The following is an 18,025-nucleotide window of genomic DNA, read 5'->3' on the forward strand; positions in this document are numbered from 1 at the left end:
GGAGATTTCACACTTCACACTGATGATAGACAGTTCCACAAAAAAAATTATTCCATGGAGACATTTTTCTTAAAAGTGTATGCAGTGTATCCATTAAGCAGAGGGTTATTGTAGTTTCCCGGCTCCATCAATTTAATCATAAATTTGCACAACATTATTGCTGCCATTAACCTTTTCATTTTGTTTTTGTTTTTTTTGCCCCTGTGAAAAGCCAGCCTGATCTCTGTGGATATGATTGTGATATGATGAGTTATGAGCTATGAGCCTGGCGTAACATTTTCCTAATTAGAGTCACCTCCAGAATTATTGGAACCCTTAATTAAATACCAGAAAAAGGCTGCATATAATAAACAGCACAAATAATAATCTAAATGTTATGTTCAAACATATGGGAAATCAATATAGTTTTATTTCAATACATTTACTGTCAGGTCACAGGTTTTTTATTAAATCTCATTTTGTCTGAAAACCATTGGTGTCAAAATTGGCACCCCTAAAAATTATTGTAAATAAAATCAAACAAAGTGAAATTGGCAATACAATTTCACATAATTCAGTTAATCTCACTATATTGTGTTATTCCATGACTTGCTGTTTAAAATAATATAAAAATGAGGTAGCAGGCTAACAAAGTCCCTTTGACATCCATCAGCATGGGAAAAGCAAAAAAAAAAGGTAAATTAAAAGGAGATAGATGGTAATTGGCAGTATGGTAATGGGTACAAATAAATACAGACATTATTGAATAAAAAGAACCATAAAATGGCACCTCCATACCAAACAACAAATTATTTGGAAGGGTGGCACGAAAACAGTCCTTACTGAGCACAATAAACCAACCCAAGCATCTTTGCCACAGTTATAGGACTTATTTATTGGACTGGAAGAGAGTGCTATGGACAGATGAGCCCATATTGAACGTTTTGGCCATACACACCATGTTTGGAGGCAAAAGAGGAATGCATACAAGGAGACACACCTCATACCTACTGTCAAATAGGAAGGTGGGCCATTGATGTTTTGGAGATAGTTTGCTGCCAGTGGTCCAGCAACATGTTTCAGTGGAATATTGGTAGGAACAAATATTCGGCAAACAGAAAGACAAAAAAACAACACACTTTTTACACAGCAGGAGTTAATGTTCTTAATTCAAGTGGACTGAATTTAACATCCAATCCCTAGGCACTAATAGAATTTAAAATAATTTAGATACACTTTGGGCATTAGTGTTTTGGGCAGTGCACACACACAAAACCAATTGCATTAACTCCCTGATTTGTTGGCTGATTCCTTTTCTTATTTAGACTTGCCTTTAATTTAATGCTATTTTCCTGAAATTTGAGCTTGTTTGGGCTGGCAGTGTGAACACTACTGTGCTGTTTGGGTTGTACAGTTCAGGCATAAAGAGATTCAAAACCTTCCCCGAAACCAATTGCCCCAAAGCTAACAGAGAGGGAGAGAACATAATACAAAATAATGACACTGCAAGTACATTATTAGATTATATAAAGCAGAATATAGCAGCTGTACAGCAGAAGTGTCTAGGCTAATAACTCTATTGTTTGTATTTATATTCCCCATTGAGAAGCCTGGGGAAAGAAACTGTAAGATTGTGGAAATAAAAATGTCAAGTTTATTGCCATGGCGATATAATGCAGAGACGAAGATGAAGTTGTGCATCGCTCTCTGCAGACCACCCCCAGACGCAGGGGAAGGCTGTCACTGCCTGAGTGCATGCGCATCTGCCGCACAGACAGACACGTGAGGCATGGACGTCAGGATGTGCAACGGCTACACACTGCCTCTCTGAGTCACGCAGGCCTTGACGGGATCCCACCCCCACACGCGCGCACGCACACACAAATGCAGGCGCAGGCACATGCGCACACACACACACACGCGCACACACACACACACGCACACACGTCACTCTCCTCCTCACTCATAACCATCTCCCAGCTCACTTTAATCCCTCACCTGTGGGTTATACCACAGATTGCGTCGATAGGCCTGGACCCAGTAATGTCCTTTATTGACGTTTTGAAATCCCTTTAGTACAGTCAGTCAAACTGGTTGGGCTGATCACAAATATGTTGGAATTTTTCAAATCGGCCAATGTTTGAGGCTACAGTGTGGGGTTTTCTTATCATAATATTTTTTATCAAGAAGGGTTTCTTTCTACATCGAACAGAGTGACCTTTGTGGTCATTTGCAGTCTTTAATTAAAAATGGGGGAATCAGTCTAGAAAAGTAACACTTACTTCACCTATAGATAAGGTGACCAGATGACCCATTTATTTCCCTGGACAGCCCCATATTCCAGCCCCTTTTCACATCACCACATGTTCTACAAAAATTCTACATTTGTCCTTTATTTTATTCTGGGGGTTTTCTAACTACAAATGCCATTACTGTAGGTTCTCGTTTCACTATGTAGCCTACATGGTTCTCCAGGTAATGGGAGGTATTTCACAAAGTAGGATAACTAAGTTATCTGGATAACTGTGCTGATTAAAACCCGGAACATCTTTTTTTAAAATTCAGTCCGTGTTCCAGATTTTGTGAGGGTTCTGGGTTTTTCTCAGTGCAGTTATGCAGCTAATTCACTTATTCGGTGAAACAAGGCCCAGGTCACCCTACCTACTGACTAGGTTTAGGTTCATTGAAGTATTGAAGGTGTGTGAAATGTAAGTCATGCGTGAAGACATATCCAGCAGGGCAGATGTCTGGAACACGAAAAAAACAGTGCTCCAAAATCAGAGGAGGAAATGGGCACAATGGCATGGCCCAAGTCATAAAGGCTGGAAAATCAAACATGTCATTTAATTTACTATCCTGTGAGTTATGGCTGCAGTGTACTCTCACATCAATAAAAAGGGATGGCAGTGTAGATGTGAAGCTGAGATAGGTAAGCAGACGAGATGGAGTAAATCATGCAGCAGTACATCAATGTGAATCTCAGCTGAGTAAACGACTGAGGAGAGCAGGGTGAAAAGAATAATGGCTGCTTGTCCTCACTGTGTCAGTTCAGACTGCGCTCTGCATTTGTCTGTTCACTAACCCCGATTACTGAGCTAGCTGGATAACTGCACTGAGTAAAACCTGGAAGCCACCCAAATATGGAACATGGACTGAAGTAAAAAGATCTGTTCCGGGTTTTACTCTGTGCAGTTATCCGGCTAACTCAGTAATCCTGATTTGTATTTTTTGTTTTCAACATTCTCAGTCAGTGTTCTAACACTCCACTGCCTACAGTTCCCCAAAGTGGTAAATGGTTGGCATTTATATAGCGCCTTTATCCAAAGTGCTGTACAATTGATGCTTCTCATTCACCCATTCATACACCAACGGCGATTGGCTGCCATGCAAGGCACCAACCAGCTCGTCAGGAGCATATAGGGGTTAGGTGTCTTGCTCAGGGACACTTCGACACAGCTCGGGCGGGGGATTGAACCGGCAACCCTCCGACTGCCAGACGACTGCTCTTACTGCCTGAGCCAATGAGATGACTGCTCTTACTGCCTGAGCCATGTCGCCGTACAAGTGATTGTTACCTCAGCATTAGAACATTGGATTAGACATTACATTACATTACATTAGTGGCATTTGGCAGACGCCCTTATCCAGAGCGACGTACAACAAAGTGCATACCCATAACCAGGGCTAAGTGCGCTGAAAGACCCTAGAGGGAAGTACAATTTCAATTGCTACCCGTACAACAAAGATAAGGACCAGGGCCTATTTTATTTTTTTATTTTTTTAAACAACAAATAAACAAACAAACAACAAAGCAAAAGTGACCAAACTTAACTATCCAAATACTGCTTACCTAGCCAACTAAAAATACCGAAACACTACGTAAATCACAAAGACAACAATTAAGGTTCACAGGGAGGTAGGGAGGGATGGGGAGAGGTGCTGCTTGAAGAGGTGCGTCTTCAGTTTGCGCTTGAAGGTGGGGAGAGATTGTACAGTTCTGACCTCAACGGGGAGTTTGTTCCACCACCGTGGAGCCAGAACAGACAGTAGTCGTGATTAGAGTAATTGCATTTGCTATTTCAGCCCTTCTACGCAATTTAGAATAATTTACTTTGAAACAAGCCATTAAATTAAATGGACAAATTTGTGAGCATAAGCAATTTTCTAGCTGGATATCTGATTGACATCTGTACATGATATCACCATACCCTGAAGAGGGTGCGGTGATGTCACAATTCAGGCAGGGCCGAGGTGAACTGCAGAACATATTTTAATAAATCTATATGCAGCAGAACACGCTTTTTGACCAGTTTTCAAAGCCAAAATATTATGTCAGAAATGTTGAAATAATGGCATGGATTAAAATGTTTCACTATACGGTAGGCACGTTTACAGCTAAAATAAGGTCTGATCTAGGGTGTAATTACCCTTTAAAAGTATGAATAGACAGTAGCAGTGGGTTGCATGTTTGTCATTCACTCCGCTAGACACTTCACTTCTGGATGATGGTGAAATGCTTATTTAGGGATTAGACTGAATGAAGCGTTTCCTCCCAGGTCCACAGGCCTCCACACTCCACTCACTTTCAGCTTTTGAGTACGTGGGCTGCTTTTGTCATGAGCGCACACTTTGCTTTACAATTACACTGAAGCTGGTTCAGTCTCAGTCATCGATGTGGCCTGCTCTCCCTAATCTTCCTCTGCTGATTGTCCTTTTCCTATTTTCTGCATTTCTTTGTTGATTCCTCCCCGGAGCCTATTTGAGATAATGGCTCGTTTTTTTTCCAGTCAGTGCGAGCAGCACATCGGCCATGCTCTGTCAATCCCTTCTCACCTTCACCTCTCACCTTCCCTCCATCCCTCCTTCCCTCTGCACATCCCCCAGGGATCTACATGAGTATTCAGGCCATTCAGCCATTCAGCCATTTCAGGCATCAATATAAAAAAGGAGGCTGGTGTAAACCTCGTATTGTGGTATCCTGAAAGCACTTTATTCTGTTACCTTAAATAGACTCTGTTGGTCCTAGAGAGATTACAGTAGACTGTGCCTGGGTCAGACGTGATGTCCATTATCCTGTTTCACCGATACACTCAGTGAGCACTTTAATAGGTGTTTATTAAACTTATTTTTTTGATTTATTGGTCTTCTGCTGCTGCAGCCTATCCAATTTAGAGGTTTGACAGAGGTCAGCAGTTTCTTAGATATTCAAACTGTCGCCAACAATCATTCCACAATCGAAGTGACTTAGATTACATTTCTTCCACATTCTGACATTTGGTTTGAAAACAGCTGAACCTCTTGACCATGTCTGCATGCTTTTACGCACTTAGTTGCTGTCACATGATTGGCTGATTAAATATTTACACTAACAAGCTGGTGTACAGGTGTACCTAATAAAGTGCTCAGTGAGTGTAAGTCCCATTTTGCTGCACAAATGCTATCTGTGTGGAGTCTTTCAGTTAGAGGCATCTCTGAAACCAGGCAGATTGCTGCGCAGTAGAAGTTGTGCTATATTGAGAAATTCTTTGATGGGTGGGTGGATGACTCACTGTGTGGGGAGAGAGTAGGTGAAGGCAGGGTGGGTGTCCTTGTGGTGGAAGCGAGCGTCTAATTGTGGATGTGTGTGCGTGTGTGTGTGTGTGCATACATGCAGGTGCATGTGTGTGTGTGTGTGTGTGTGTGCCTGTGTGAGTGCAACTGTGTGTGCACGTATGTGCATGTGAGCACATGTGAATTGTTCTGCATATGTATGTGTGTGTGTGTGTGTGTGTGCATACATGTAGGTGTGTGTGTGTGTGTGTGTCTGTGTGAGTGCAACTGTGTGTGCACATATGTGCATGTGAGCACGTGTGAATGGTTCTGCGTATGTATGTGTGTGTGTGTGTGTGCCTGTGTGGGTGTGGGTGTGTATGTGTGTGTGAGGGCGTGTGTGGGTGTATGTGTGTGTGTGTGCGTGCGCATGAGTGTACATGTGACTGTGCATGCATAACTGTGTGTGTGTGCATGTTTGTGTGTGTGTGTGTGTGTGTGTCTGTGTGTACTGGGGTGTGAACAATAACACAATGGACATCAGGGTTGGAGGAGGGTGAGAATGACTGTGTAACATCCTGTAGTTTAAATCTCCACACACCTCTGACTCATATCTCACTGAACAGAAAACAGCAGGGGGGCGGGGGAGGGGAGGAGGGAGAAGGAGGAAAGAGGAGAGAGGAGGAGAGAGGAGGAGGAGGGAGGGCAATAAAAAGATGCGGGGGAAACACAAGAGAGAGGCCAAGGGGATCGAATCAAAGATGACACATTTTCCATTAAGTACAGTCATTCATTATGAGGCCCATTGACAGAGCTCCTCCAGCCAACCTCCTGATGCTACGGTCTGGTTGTTCGCACAAATGTCTGAGCTGTTCTGCTTGGAATCGGAAATGAGAATCCTGATGCCCCACAACACTTTAATCCTAACTCCAAACTCTCAAGCCTTTTTACGCTATAATATTACCTGGATATATTTTAGGAAATATTCATTTCATGCAGAGAGAATGTTATCATTCAAGTTCAGGAGGTTAAGTTACTGTATGTGAGTAAATTAAAATCATGAATGAATAGTATGCTTTAATTTCTATTCATGTTTCTGGTCTTACAAGGCAAAACAGATCTCTACATGTGGAGATTAATTGTGATCTTTTAATAAATAATTTCACATTCCATTGGAAAGACAAAATAGATGGTTGACAGTTCTACCACACACTACATGGCCGTAGCGATGAGATTTTTCAACATTCTCTAACACAAATCCCTTTCTTCATCATGAATGGAAAATAATAAAAAAGGAGGGCAAATAGATCCATGGAGCTGTGTTCTGAAGCCTATGCCCCTCAGTTTCATTATAATGCGTAGCATTTTATCTTTGAGTTTGCATCAACATTGTTTTAAGGTTAGTAGAATCCAATATCAATCTGCATGAAAGTTGGCTGTTGGTTTTTCAGTCATTTCAAGCCCAAGTGTTTACTTTATGAGGCTAGCCAAGCATGAGCATATTTCAGACAGTGAATTTCAGAACCGATAAATATTCAACCTATTTTACAATTTAACTGCACGCTCACCCCTTAAAAATAGACTACTGCTTTTTACTTGCACTGAATATTGTTTGCCTTGTGTAAAATAAATGTGTTACCTGCCATCTCTGCTGAATGACTACGGTTGGTGGTGAGTCTACTGGTGACATGTATCTCTGATTTGTCAACTTATTTAAACATACAACATACTCCGAGTAACTTCTCCATCGAGAATTAATGAGTGTACATCAAACACAAAACATTTGACCTGCTATACTGTACTAAAGAGTGCAGCCAGAATGAAGTATGAGTGATACACTCAGTGAGCACTTTATTTGGTATTTATTAGACTTTATTTTTTACTGCTGCTGTAGCCTATCCACGCAGAGGTTTCACACATTGTGTGTTCAGAGATGCTCTTCTGCATACCACTGTTGTAATGAGTGGTTATTTGCATTACTGTCACCTTTCTACTGCTTACTGGATGTTTTTTGTTTTCCATCATTCTCGAAAACTGCAAACTTTAGAGACCATTGTACATGAAAATCCCAGGAGATCAGCAGTTTCTGAGATACTCAAACCACCCTCTTTATGCATTGAGTGGCTATCAATTCATTTGAGGTGTGTGTGTACACTTCCTGATGTTATCTTTACATTCGTATCCCCCGACAGCTTATCCATCGCCCTGAGTCCGTTCACAGAGAATGTGTGCCATACTTTTAATGGCATAACTGGTTTTAAATAGATTATCATACTCTTTTGAATAACCAGCAGCTCTCTCTCCATCTCTCTTAGTCACTGTCTGGTTCCCGAGGCTCAGGAGGGATTCTGCGCCTCCGTCGTGAACTTCGCGATTCCCTGCCCTACGAGGCCCAGATGATGTCATACTCTCCCGCCGCGAGCGTGGAGGGGCGGGGTAACGAGCTATACTACCCGCAAGAGGGCTGGAGGGGGCAGGGCATGGGACAGGCCCTGCAGCGATTGGCGGAAGACGATCGAAGGCGGGACCAGGAGGCGGCCTACCTGAGTGGCCTGCTCCGTCTCCTTAGCGACGGCGACACTGACGTCCCAAGGGCGGTAGAGGAAGAGGACGAGGAGGAGGAGGAAGGCCCCGGGGACTTCCAGGGGCCGTACCCGCCAGATTACGACGAGACGGAGCAGGGGCTGAGCATGGCCAAGCCCCAGGTTGCGTGGCAGGGCCTCCTGGACCCCCAGCTCACCCAGGCCCTGCTGAACCGCTACAGGCAGGAGAGACTGCTCCGGGCCGGGCTGAGAGAGAACAGGCTGCAGGACGCCCGCGGAGACGCTGGGACTGCAGAGAAGGAGGAAGAGATACTGAGGTGAGCAGCACCACAGCCATTCACTTACCCAGCAGGGGCTCCATCCCAGAGCAGGGCAGCCCACTGTGAGCAGCCAGCTGGAAAGAGACTTTTGAATTTCACATTCACCGGCTCTGTGGGCTTGAGGGGGTGGGGAGTGGGGGTGTGACAGCAATGCATCTGTCTCTGGAACCTTTGCGGGCAAATCTTAAACCCATTTCACACATTGTCTTGCCTTATTGTAATACAGACCGGTCAGTCTAGATGCGTTGTAAGTCGCATCATATTTCATACAAATGCGTATTTAAAGGGTTCTGATTTTCTGCATGTTTACACTTGGACTCGGAACTATACTGTCCTCTCGAGTCCTCTTTGCACTTGTTCTTGTGTTTGATTTGCACTTTGTTGTACGTCGCTCTGGATAAGAGCGTCTGCTAAATGCCATGTAATGTAATGTAATGTAATGTAATGTATTTCCGTTTTTTCATTCAGATACCTTGTTGGGCGTGTCCTGTCCAGCCTGGCGTCCGACAGCACCCAGAGCTCCCCGTCCCGCCTTTCGAAGCGGGACCTGGGGGCCGTGGGCGGGGGCAGCGCAGGGAGCCGGGGGCTGAAGAGATCCCGCCGCTCGCTGGACTCCGCGTTGCCCCCCTCCAAGAGCGAGCCCTCCCTGCTGAGGGTGAAGAGGCTGGGCGACGAGGAAGACAAGATGGCCGCCGGACCCCCGCCAGGGGCCCGCGGCGGGGGGCTGCAGAGGATCAAACGCATCGACAGCGATCCGCAGCAGGGGGCGAAACACAGTCGCAGGCGGCGGGCCTTGACCTATGACCCCAACCTGCTGGCTCAGCGCATCCTGCAGTATCTTCCACAGTAGGGTGGCGAGAGAGAGAGAGAGAGACATGGCCGCTACATTAACACCTGCACCTGCCTACACGTTGCAAACGGACATCCATGTTAACAAAGAAAACTATCCCAGCTTGCAAGGAAAGAGTCAAAGCTGTCTGCACCCATTAAACCTTGCCTCCAGAGAAACAAAGCTAAATAAAAAATCCCCCCCAAAAAAAGAATAAAAATCCAGTCTATGTTAAAAGTTACTCTGCTTCAATATAATAAAAATGCTAAGTGTGTTTGGAGCAACTGCTGAGCGATGGGTCTGTCACTGTATTCTTTTGTTAGTCAGTCCTTTCTCAATCAGTAACTCAAATATTTGGGGAAAACAATCAGAAAAGAAAACAGGAAAAACTTTTATTTTATTTTATATGGTCCGGTATCACTCTGGAACTGAGAGAAAGAGAGACGAAATAGCTGAAATAATATCAAATTGATGCCATTTACCATTTCAATCCATTTAAATTGCGCTCCAGTAGAGAGGTGAATGAAACTGCAGTCAGTAAACCCTTTTGGCTGTTCCCAGGTGCTAATTTTGGACGACGCTGTGTTTTTGTGTGAAGCTGTAATTGGATTTTAGCCCAGCCTCTTTTTATATTCTAATTCAAAAATTTAGTCTAGATGAAAACCAGTGGGGGAAAACACACAGACAGAACTTCCTTATCATATAACAAATATTTTTGCAGTTTGTGGTTTGAATACTGCTTTTTAGCTTTATTTGACAAACAAAATAATGTTAAACCTCCAAAGTACTGAAATACCAGTGATCTTTCTACACATCTTCATAAGGGGTAACGTTTTTGCCTGCAGATGTATTTGTGCAACAGAAAACATGTAGGTATTTATTTTTACCTTCACTGAACACCATTGGGACTCAGCAGAGCCGTTCTTTAGTCCCATCTGCCCCAGTGTGAGGGCACAAACACAATTCACAAACGTACCATCAATATCAAGATACTGGGTACTGCATGTATCCCACTCAAAACCGTAAAAGATCATAAACAGTTTATCATCACGGCACATTCATTCTCAGAGCAAATATAGCAGTTGTCGCACCAGCCCATTGAAAAGAGCATGTGAGGCCATCACCTAGCTTCAGAGCAGACAATGAATGCATATATCTATGTACAGCAGTACAGGGAACCAGACAGTGAGAAAAGGAGAAAGAGCTGTTGGTCATTCAAAAGAATATGGCAATGTATTTAAAACACATAAAACACATTTAATACACAGTTATGACATCAAAAGTCGGCAGACGTTCTCTGTGAAAGGACTCAGGGAGATGGGAAACAGGACTGGGAGCGCATGCTCAGTTTTGCGGTTGCGACCGCTGCCTTCAGGACAGAAATAACCAGGAGAAATTAACCCCCTGCTCCAGGGTGCACAGCCCAGCACAGGCCCACGGATATCCTAACTGTGTCCCGGCTCGCCGATCTCCATTTGAGCAATACTGTTTACTCCCTTCTGCTTCACCTGTAGCTTGCGCTAATGCCAACGTAAACCCTCCTCTGCATCATAAGGCTCACCTCGTCCCACTTCAGTATCTCAATATCTTTTGATCATGTTTTATTCTGTGACTAAAAGCAGTGGTTCCGATTATTGTAGCTTTATTGATATGTGTGCAGTCCGAGATCTTGTACAAAAATACAGTTGCTTATTGAATTTTTTGCAGACTGGATCACAGTATATGATAATAAATTTCTATGTGAAAATGTGCTGTTCGTTTCCTGTTGCAGTTTAAAGCCCAGCTTGCTTTACAAAATATTTGTGTTCAACTATTGCTGTTATTAATTGATGTGAAATAAATTCCCTCAAACTGCAAGCATGCTTAGAACAAGAAGTCATGCTATCATCACACAAAGAACAAGAAATAAATCTTGGATTTGAGATGCAATATTTTTCTTGTTTTAATGGCTGCTTTACAATCATATATTATGATATTTACAGTCAGAAGGGCATACCCAGTATGGGTAATCTGAAGCATACACCTTTACATGATAAGGATTTTTTCTAATGCTTTATACTTCCAGCAGGAAGGAATGGTTTAGTATGTTTTTATTAAATCATCTACCTTCAAAGTCATACATTCATGATAATAGGGAAAATAGCTAATGACGACTGAAGGAGGGAAAGTGATGTTCAGTCAAGCATCTGCATTATCAGATTTATTGAAATGTTCATCAATATTGCATAACTACCTTGCTGACTTTCACATGTGAAAAGTACTGCACAGACAGTGGGATTAAATTCTTGTGGCAGACACTCAAACCCGGTCGCTTTGTACGACCAAAACACCAAAATGTCTACCATTTAATTTGTTAGCATTATAAAATTATTATTACCACAAATTCTCAAACGTAATCTTTAATGACATTAAGCTACATACACCATAAAAACACCAATGTGACAGCAATAAACCATGCAATTAACAGTTTCAAAACCTACAAATACAAACTATTTATCATATAAAATTCACATATAAGGGATACACGTAGAAGAGCGTGTTTAAATGAGCGAAAGGCGCTGAAATGAGAGACGGCAGTGCAGTAACTGCTGGGTTTTGAAACAAGGTCCATTACTCATTCACAGTCATTCACTATCTCTGAGCTCAAAGGAATATAGTGTGAAAGGAAAATAGTTTCAAGTCCAAATCTCAGCATTATGCAATTCTGTTCCCACGCTGTGAAAAGAGTTAAATGAACTCTTACAGTGTATATGAGTCCACAATGGACAGAGTCAATGTATATAAACCCTGCTAGGGTTGATTTAACTCTGGACATTTTCCTGTGTAGCGCAGAGTTGATTTAACAGTGAACACTTTACTGTGCAGTTGATTTTCTGAATCTTATGTCAAATATTGCACATAGCCCCTTTGAAATGATACGATATAAAGTAAACTTGCATGGTGACAGAACATACTGATCCTTTACAACAAATGAAGGGAAAACAGCATCTGTGAAAACAGAAGGAAATGGATATCCCCTGCTTTATCGATGTTTGAATTGCTTTGTTGTATTTTTATTGCCTTACTAGTGCAGGCTGAACACCTTGTGAAACAGGACAAACAAAACCTACTGGAGCTGCTGAAGATAGGAGCATAGCAACCACACAGCAACCTGCCTGCCCCCACACCACACAACAACCTGTCTGATTCCACACCAAACAACATCCTGCCTGATCCCACACCACACAACAACCTGCCTGCCCCTACACCACACAACAACCTGCCTGCCTCCACACCAAACAACAACCTGCCTGATCCCACACCACACAGCAACCTGCCTGATCCTACACCACATAACAACCTGCCTGCCTGCCTCCACACCACACAGCAACCTGCCTGATCCCACACCAAACAACAACCTGCCTGATCCCACACCACACAACGACTGGCCTGGTCCCAATACTCCCCCTTCCTATTTACCATCCTGATTCCTGACACAGCACGAGAAGATGGTACATCCAGGACAAAGATCCCTGCCTCTCTTTCTCTCAACACTGGGGGGGGGGGGGGGGGGCAGGGATGCTGTTGCCAGGTAACTGTTTATTACATAAGCAGAATCTTGCTTGGAGATGATGTAATGCTGAAAGGGAGTATTTTTGTTTCTTCTGTCTTGCTTAAGAGAGAACAGTGTCATCGTCAGAGAATCATGATCTAAAGAAAAAACAAGAATAGCGTATAAGGATAGAAAAGAGGCACAGTCAAGAGTAAAACATTCAGTGTTCAATCAATCAACTCTTATAGAGTTTATAATATCAATTATTATGAGTTAACTAAGGTCAGAATGGATTTATATGTACTCTGTTAGACTTGAATTAACCCTGGTTATTTTCATGTGCAGTATAGTTGATTAAACACTGAATATTTAGCAGAGTTCACATTTTTCTTCCCCAAATAAATGTAATGATGAAACAACAGATGACCACAGCGCATACATTTGACATGCTGCCACATCTGCCTCACACGCTGCAGCCACTTTAACCTGCGTCTTCAGGGATTACAATGTACGCTCGGGGGAAATACATTTTCACTAATTTCATTAAGCCAAACATGAGTGTATTTAGGCTACTAATTAGCAAAATAAGTCATCATAATATAATTTTTCAATAGCAAATTAAAAGGAATCATGTACTGTTTTTAATTGGCTCACAGCTCAAATAACTGCCTGAAAAGAGTCCTGTGAGTGATAATGACGCAGGTCTGTTCGCATGGCTAGAGGGTACGGCACAGATGTCATTACACCACCAAACTGCATTGAATGGATGTTGCATTATAAGTTTGTTAATAATTATTCGCCAGACAAACCTGCTTGAAAGAATAAATAATACAGTATGTCATAGTGTATATTTACTGGAGGAGAGATAGAAAAGCCTCACCTGTCTCACTGACGGACAGCTCTGATGGGGTCTTACGCTGATAAAAGTAACCCCGTTACTGCAAAAGGGAAGATACATGTTGTGTTAGTGATCTATTTCTTCAGAAATACTGACTATGACTCAGAAATGATAAATACTGAATGTCTAAAAGACATCTCGAGCGGTTCTGTAAGATGTTAGCATAGACGGAAGGTGTCCAGCTGTATCAATGATTCATAATTCATAAATTCATAATAAGTTGGGAATAATATTCCCTGAGCTGGAAGGTTTTGTTTTGGGAGAGCAGGAAGCGGGAGACAGAAAGAGAGAAACAGAGAGAGAGGGGGAGATATATACAGAGAGAGAGAGAGCGAAAGAGGGAGAGAGTAAAAGAGAGAAAGATAAAAGACAATGAGAAAGAAAGAGTAGGTGTTTGTTACTTGCTTATTTGTTTATATTTCATGACATATCAGATGTGTTCTTTGTAAGGCTTTGGCAACACATACGTACATTGAAACCTCATGCCAACAAAGCACATTTTAACATAATTGAGAGAGAAGGGAGAGTCAGAGAGAGGGAGAGAGAAAAAGAAAGGGAAAAAAAGTGTACTAAGCCATTTTACCATCCTTGCCATCCTCAGGCAGCAGAGCATCCTGTCTGTTACCCAGCACAAACGCCAGTGTGGCCAGTATAGCAGCATCCAGCACACCCAGCATGGCCAGCACAAAGGCCCAGTGCACAGAGCAGTTTCCTGGGGAGAAGCTACTGACCCGCTCCCCGCACAATGCCCGCATCTCCGCACACTCCCACGAGTCTGGGAACAGCACACAGGCCAGCGCCAGGCAGAACCCTGGGAGAGAGGGAGAGAGGGAGAGAAACAGAGAAAGAGAGAGAGAGAGGGGGAGGGAGGGAGGGAGAGAGGGAGGGAAAGAGGGAGAGAGGGGGAGAGGGGGAGAGAGGGATGGAGGGAGAGAGGGAGGGAAAGAGGGACAGAGAGAGAAAAAGAAAGAGAGGGACAGAGAGAGTGAGGAGGGGAGGGTAGTTTCATGATATATATCTAAACATATCAGATCATTATTGCCTATATATTACCTACAAACTGTGATTTACCTCAGGGGTTTTCAAATCCAGAAACCCAAACCCCGGGTCAAAGGCATCCAGGGAACCCATAAGTTAAAAGGGGTTATATTATATTTAAAAAATGTTCCCTGCTGAAAAGAACAGCTCATGCTAGGTTTTGAAACAGCTGGTAACTGGATCAGTTCAGATGAGCTCCCAGTTTGACATTGTTTTGAAACAGGTGGTAGCTGGGTGACCAGCTCATACCCAGCTAGGCCAACTCAATATTTTGAAATATTTTCTCTGGTCAGGCACATACCTCTTCACCCTAACCTGCTCTCTACCCCATAACTCAACCATTCACCTTCACAAACCAGGGTCAAATATGAAATTGTATTAGATTCAAATAGTTTTCTGCACTCAGTTGGCCCTGCCTGGTGCAACTGAGCCAACTAAGAGGACCAGAAAGAGGGGTTTGCACTTTTTGAGAGTATTTCATAGGTTCCAATACACCAGACAAGCTCAGTAAAGCATAGACGAGTATTTGAATCCAAAACAATTTGTTTTGTGCAGATGAGAGGTTTGGTTACGAGATAGTGCGGTAGGGAGGTGAGATAGTGAAGCTCTTCGCTGCCACTATGACCCGATCATTACCTCTCTTCCCGACCATGGCCCAATCATTACCTCTCTACCCGACCATGGCCCAATCATTATCTCCCCACCCCACCCCTCCGCCCCTCCCCAGCCCCACCCCTCCCGCTCTCACCGGCAGTCAGCTGCAGCCAAGCGCAGATCTTGTAGACGGTGGCTGCGTTGCAGAAGCGGAAGAGGCAGAGGCAGCCCACGCTGACCCAGACCATGGCCAGGGACACACACACCAGCACGGCCGGGGACTGGAAGGCCGGGAGGGGGGTGAGGGTCCGCAGCGACCCCCTGCACTCCGGCACGGGCCAGTCCGACTCCAGGCACACCTCGAACAGCCCCAGGGTGCCGGCCAGGGGGGGCCGGGTCCCGCCCTGGTAGTGGATCTCGCGGGTGCCCACCCAGGACGGCTGGATGAGGATGACCACCTCGATGATGGCGAAGCACAGCGTGCAGATGGCCCAGAGGGCCCCGACCGCACGTGCACTGCGCACAAACTCCGTCTGGTACAGCCGGGCCACCTCCGCCGTGTGGGGCTGCTGCATGGTGCCTGTCTGGGGGGGGGGGGGGGCGCTGGTGACTGCAGGTAGACTAGGGAGGGAAAAACAGTCTGCAGTTACAGTGCAGAGGACAACGGTCAGATGACATTAAAGATGCCTATAGGATGCCGATAGATAAAGAACAGATCAAACCGGCAAGTACAGTCCACTCCGAAAGTATTGGAACAGCAAGGCCAATTGGTTTGTTCTGCAATACACTGAATACATTTGGGGTTGAGATAAAATGATGAACACGAGACAAGAGTTCAGAATTGCAGCTTTTATTTAGACCTAGATGTGTTAATCTACTTAGAACATAGCACCTTCGGTATCAGAGCACCCACTGTCAGATGTCACTGACTGATGTTTTTAGGTTTTTCTTCACAGCTCTCACAATGTTTCTGTCATCAACTGCTGTTGTTTTCCTTGGTCAACCTGTTCAATGTCTATTGCTCAGTTTCTTTCTTTCTCAGGACTAAGCTTCAAGATGGCTTGCTTTTCTCCCAAAGATAGCTCTCTGGTCTTCATGTTGGTTTATCCTTTCTAACACAAATGCAGTATTCAGAGGCAAGAACCAAGAGTAAGACAATCAGAACTATTTATTGTTTAAGCAATCAATCTAACAGGACACATCTGGCCAATAAGAAACACCTGTCAGTCACATGTTCCAATACTTTTGCTCACATAAAAACTGGGTGGTCTGATACAAAAGGTGACCATGAAATAAAAGCTGAAATTTGGATCTGTCATCATATGTACATCTTTTGACCTCAAACTCAATTGTCTTCAGTGTATAGCAAAAACAAAGGAAATGACCTTGCTGTTCCAATACTTTTCAAGAGGACTATATGTCACTACTCATCAATATGACCTGGTGAGGTAAGAATTGGAAAAATGTGTTTTAATAACAACAATTTCAAAATGATTGCATACATATTTATGTATGTACAACATATTCATAGGCCCTTACTGACAAAATAGAAATGAATGAATGGCTGGATTGAGGAAAACCTATGCACAAGCTGACTGTATACAGTGCAGCATAAAGGTCTTAGTACTGATGTAACAGTACAAATGCCACGTTAATACAACGCCACAGACTGCCGTCGGATGGGAAGAAGAGGATGGATCTATAGATACTCTGGTGAGGCAGCAAAGATGGAAGCAGCGCATAACGTTCTGTGGAGACCGCTGAGGATGAAATATGGAGGCGTGAGGAGAGAGGGATGGGAGAGAGAGGAGTAGAGATTCACCTCCGCAGCGAGCTCCTCCGGCTGAGCAGCGACGTCAAATCAAAACCGGGCACAGAACCGCAGGAGAAGAAGAAAAGGAGAGCATAAAGCCGGAGGACGTCTCCCCTTTCCCGAGGGAATCGCTGTGGCCACTGCCACAACTGCAGAAGGCCCGGACATAAACAAGAGAGATCTGGTCACATGTGAGGAAAAGGCAGGAGAGAGAGAGAGCAGAGGGGAGAGTGGGGGGGGGGGGGGAGAGGGGGAGAGAGACAGACTGAGAGAGCGAGACAGAGAAGCACAGACATAGAAAAAAGGGGATTGAAAAAAAGGGAAAAGCGTTGGCAGCCTGTAGGGGGAGGGGCTCTACGCACGGTGCTGCAGAGATGGGCAGTGATGCAGAATGTAAAACAGAACCGTCACAGCGAGGGGGGAGGGGGGGGGATTTCACAATCTGGCTTTGTGACGCATGTACAGACATAAACAGCACCATCGCAGGGAGCGGGGTGGGTGGATTCCTCAGACCAGTCGTGTGACGCATTCACAGAAATAAACAGCAGAGGTGATACTAAGGAGGGGGGAGGGGGTAGATTTAGATTGTGGCAGGATGGCTAGCCGACTCCAGGGGTGGAGAGGAACAGACACTGAAGGGAAAGAGAGGGGGATGATGAAAGGTGGATGATGGATTGATACTGCATATATTAATCAGAGACAAGCTAGCCCAAGGCTGCAGCGCACACGCACACACACACACCCCCCCCGGCACTAAAAAGACTCTTGTAATATTATAACTGCAGACATAGCTTAACTCTGAATGACTACAAAAACGCGTCTCATTAATACCTGTTTCATTAAGATGTATTGTAGTGTTCATTTTGCCATTAGCCGTTTTTAACCTAAAGCTCTTGCATTCATTTAGGATACTAGCAGATCCCACTCTTTCAGCAGCCAGTGAGCTCAAC

The 18,025-nt window shown here is 44.1% G+C and overlaps 2 protein-coding genes across 2 annotated transcripts in view; one reads left to right on the forward strand and one right to left on the reverse strand.

The window, feature by feature from the left end:
- pcsk1nl (proprotein convertase subtilisin/kexin type 1 inhibitor, like) overlaps positions 1 to 11,129 on the forward strand; it is a 15,201-nt gene extending 4,072 nt beyond the window's left edge. The window contains exons 2-3 of the mRNA XM_061256553.1: positions 7,824 to 8,368; positions 8,840 to 11,129. Of these exons, the coding sequence (XP_061112537.1) occupies positions 7,824 to 8,368; positions 8,840 to 9,221 (927 nt within the window). The 3' untranslated portion in view covers positions 9,222 to 11,129. The remainder of the gene's footprint in view (positions 1 to 7,823; positions 8,369 to 8,839) is intronic.
- lhfpl4b (LHFPL tetraspan subfamily member 4b) lies at positions 11,118 to 15,851 on the reverse strand. The gene is made up of 4 exons (XM_061256554.1): positions 15,417 to 15,851; positions 14,214 to 14,441; positions 13,613 to 13,670; positions 11,118 to 12,890 (listed from the first exon to the last, which is right to left on the reverse strand). Exons 1-3 carry the CDS (start codon positions 15,835 to 15,837, stop codon positions 13,645 to 13,647), a joined length of 675 nt encoding a protein of 224 aa, XP_061112538.1. The 5' UTR covers positions 15,838 to 15,851; the 3' UTR covers positions 11,118 to 12,890; positions 13,613 to 13,644.
- Positions 15,852 to 18,025: the final 2,174 nt, after the last annotated feature.

This window comes from Conger conger, chromosome 10 (genome assembly GCF_963514075.1).
Source record: "Conger conger chromosome 10, fConCon1.1, whole genome shotgun sequence".
NCBI lineage: Eukaryota > Metazoa > Chordata > Actinopteri > Anguilliformes > Congridae > Conger > Conger conger.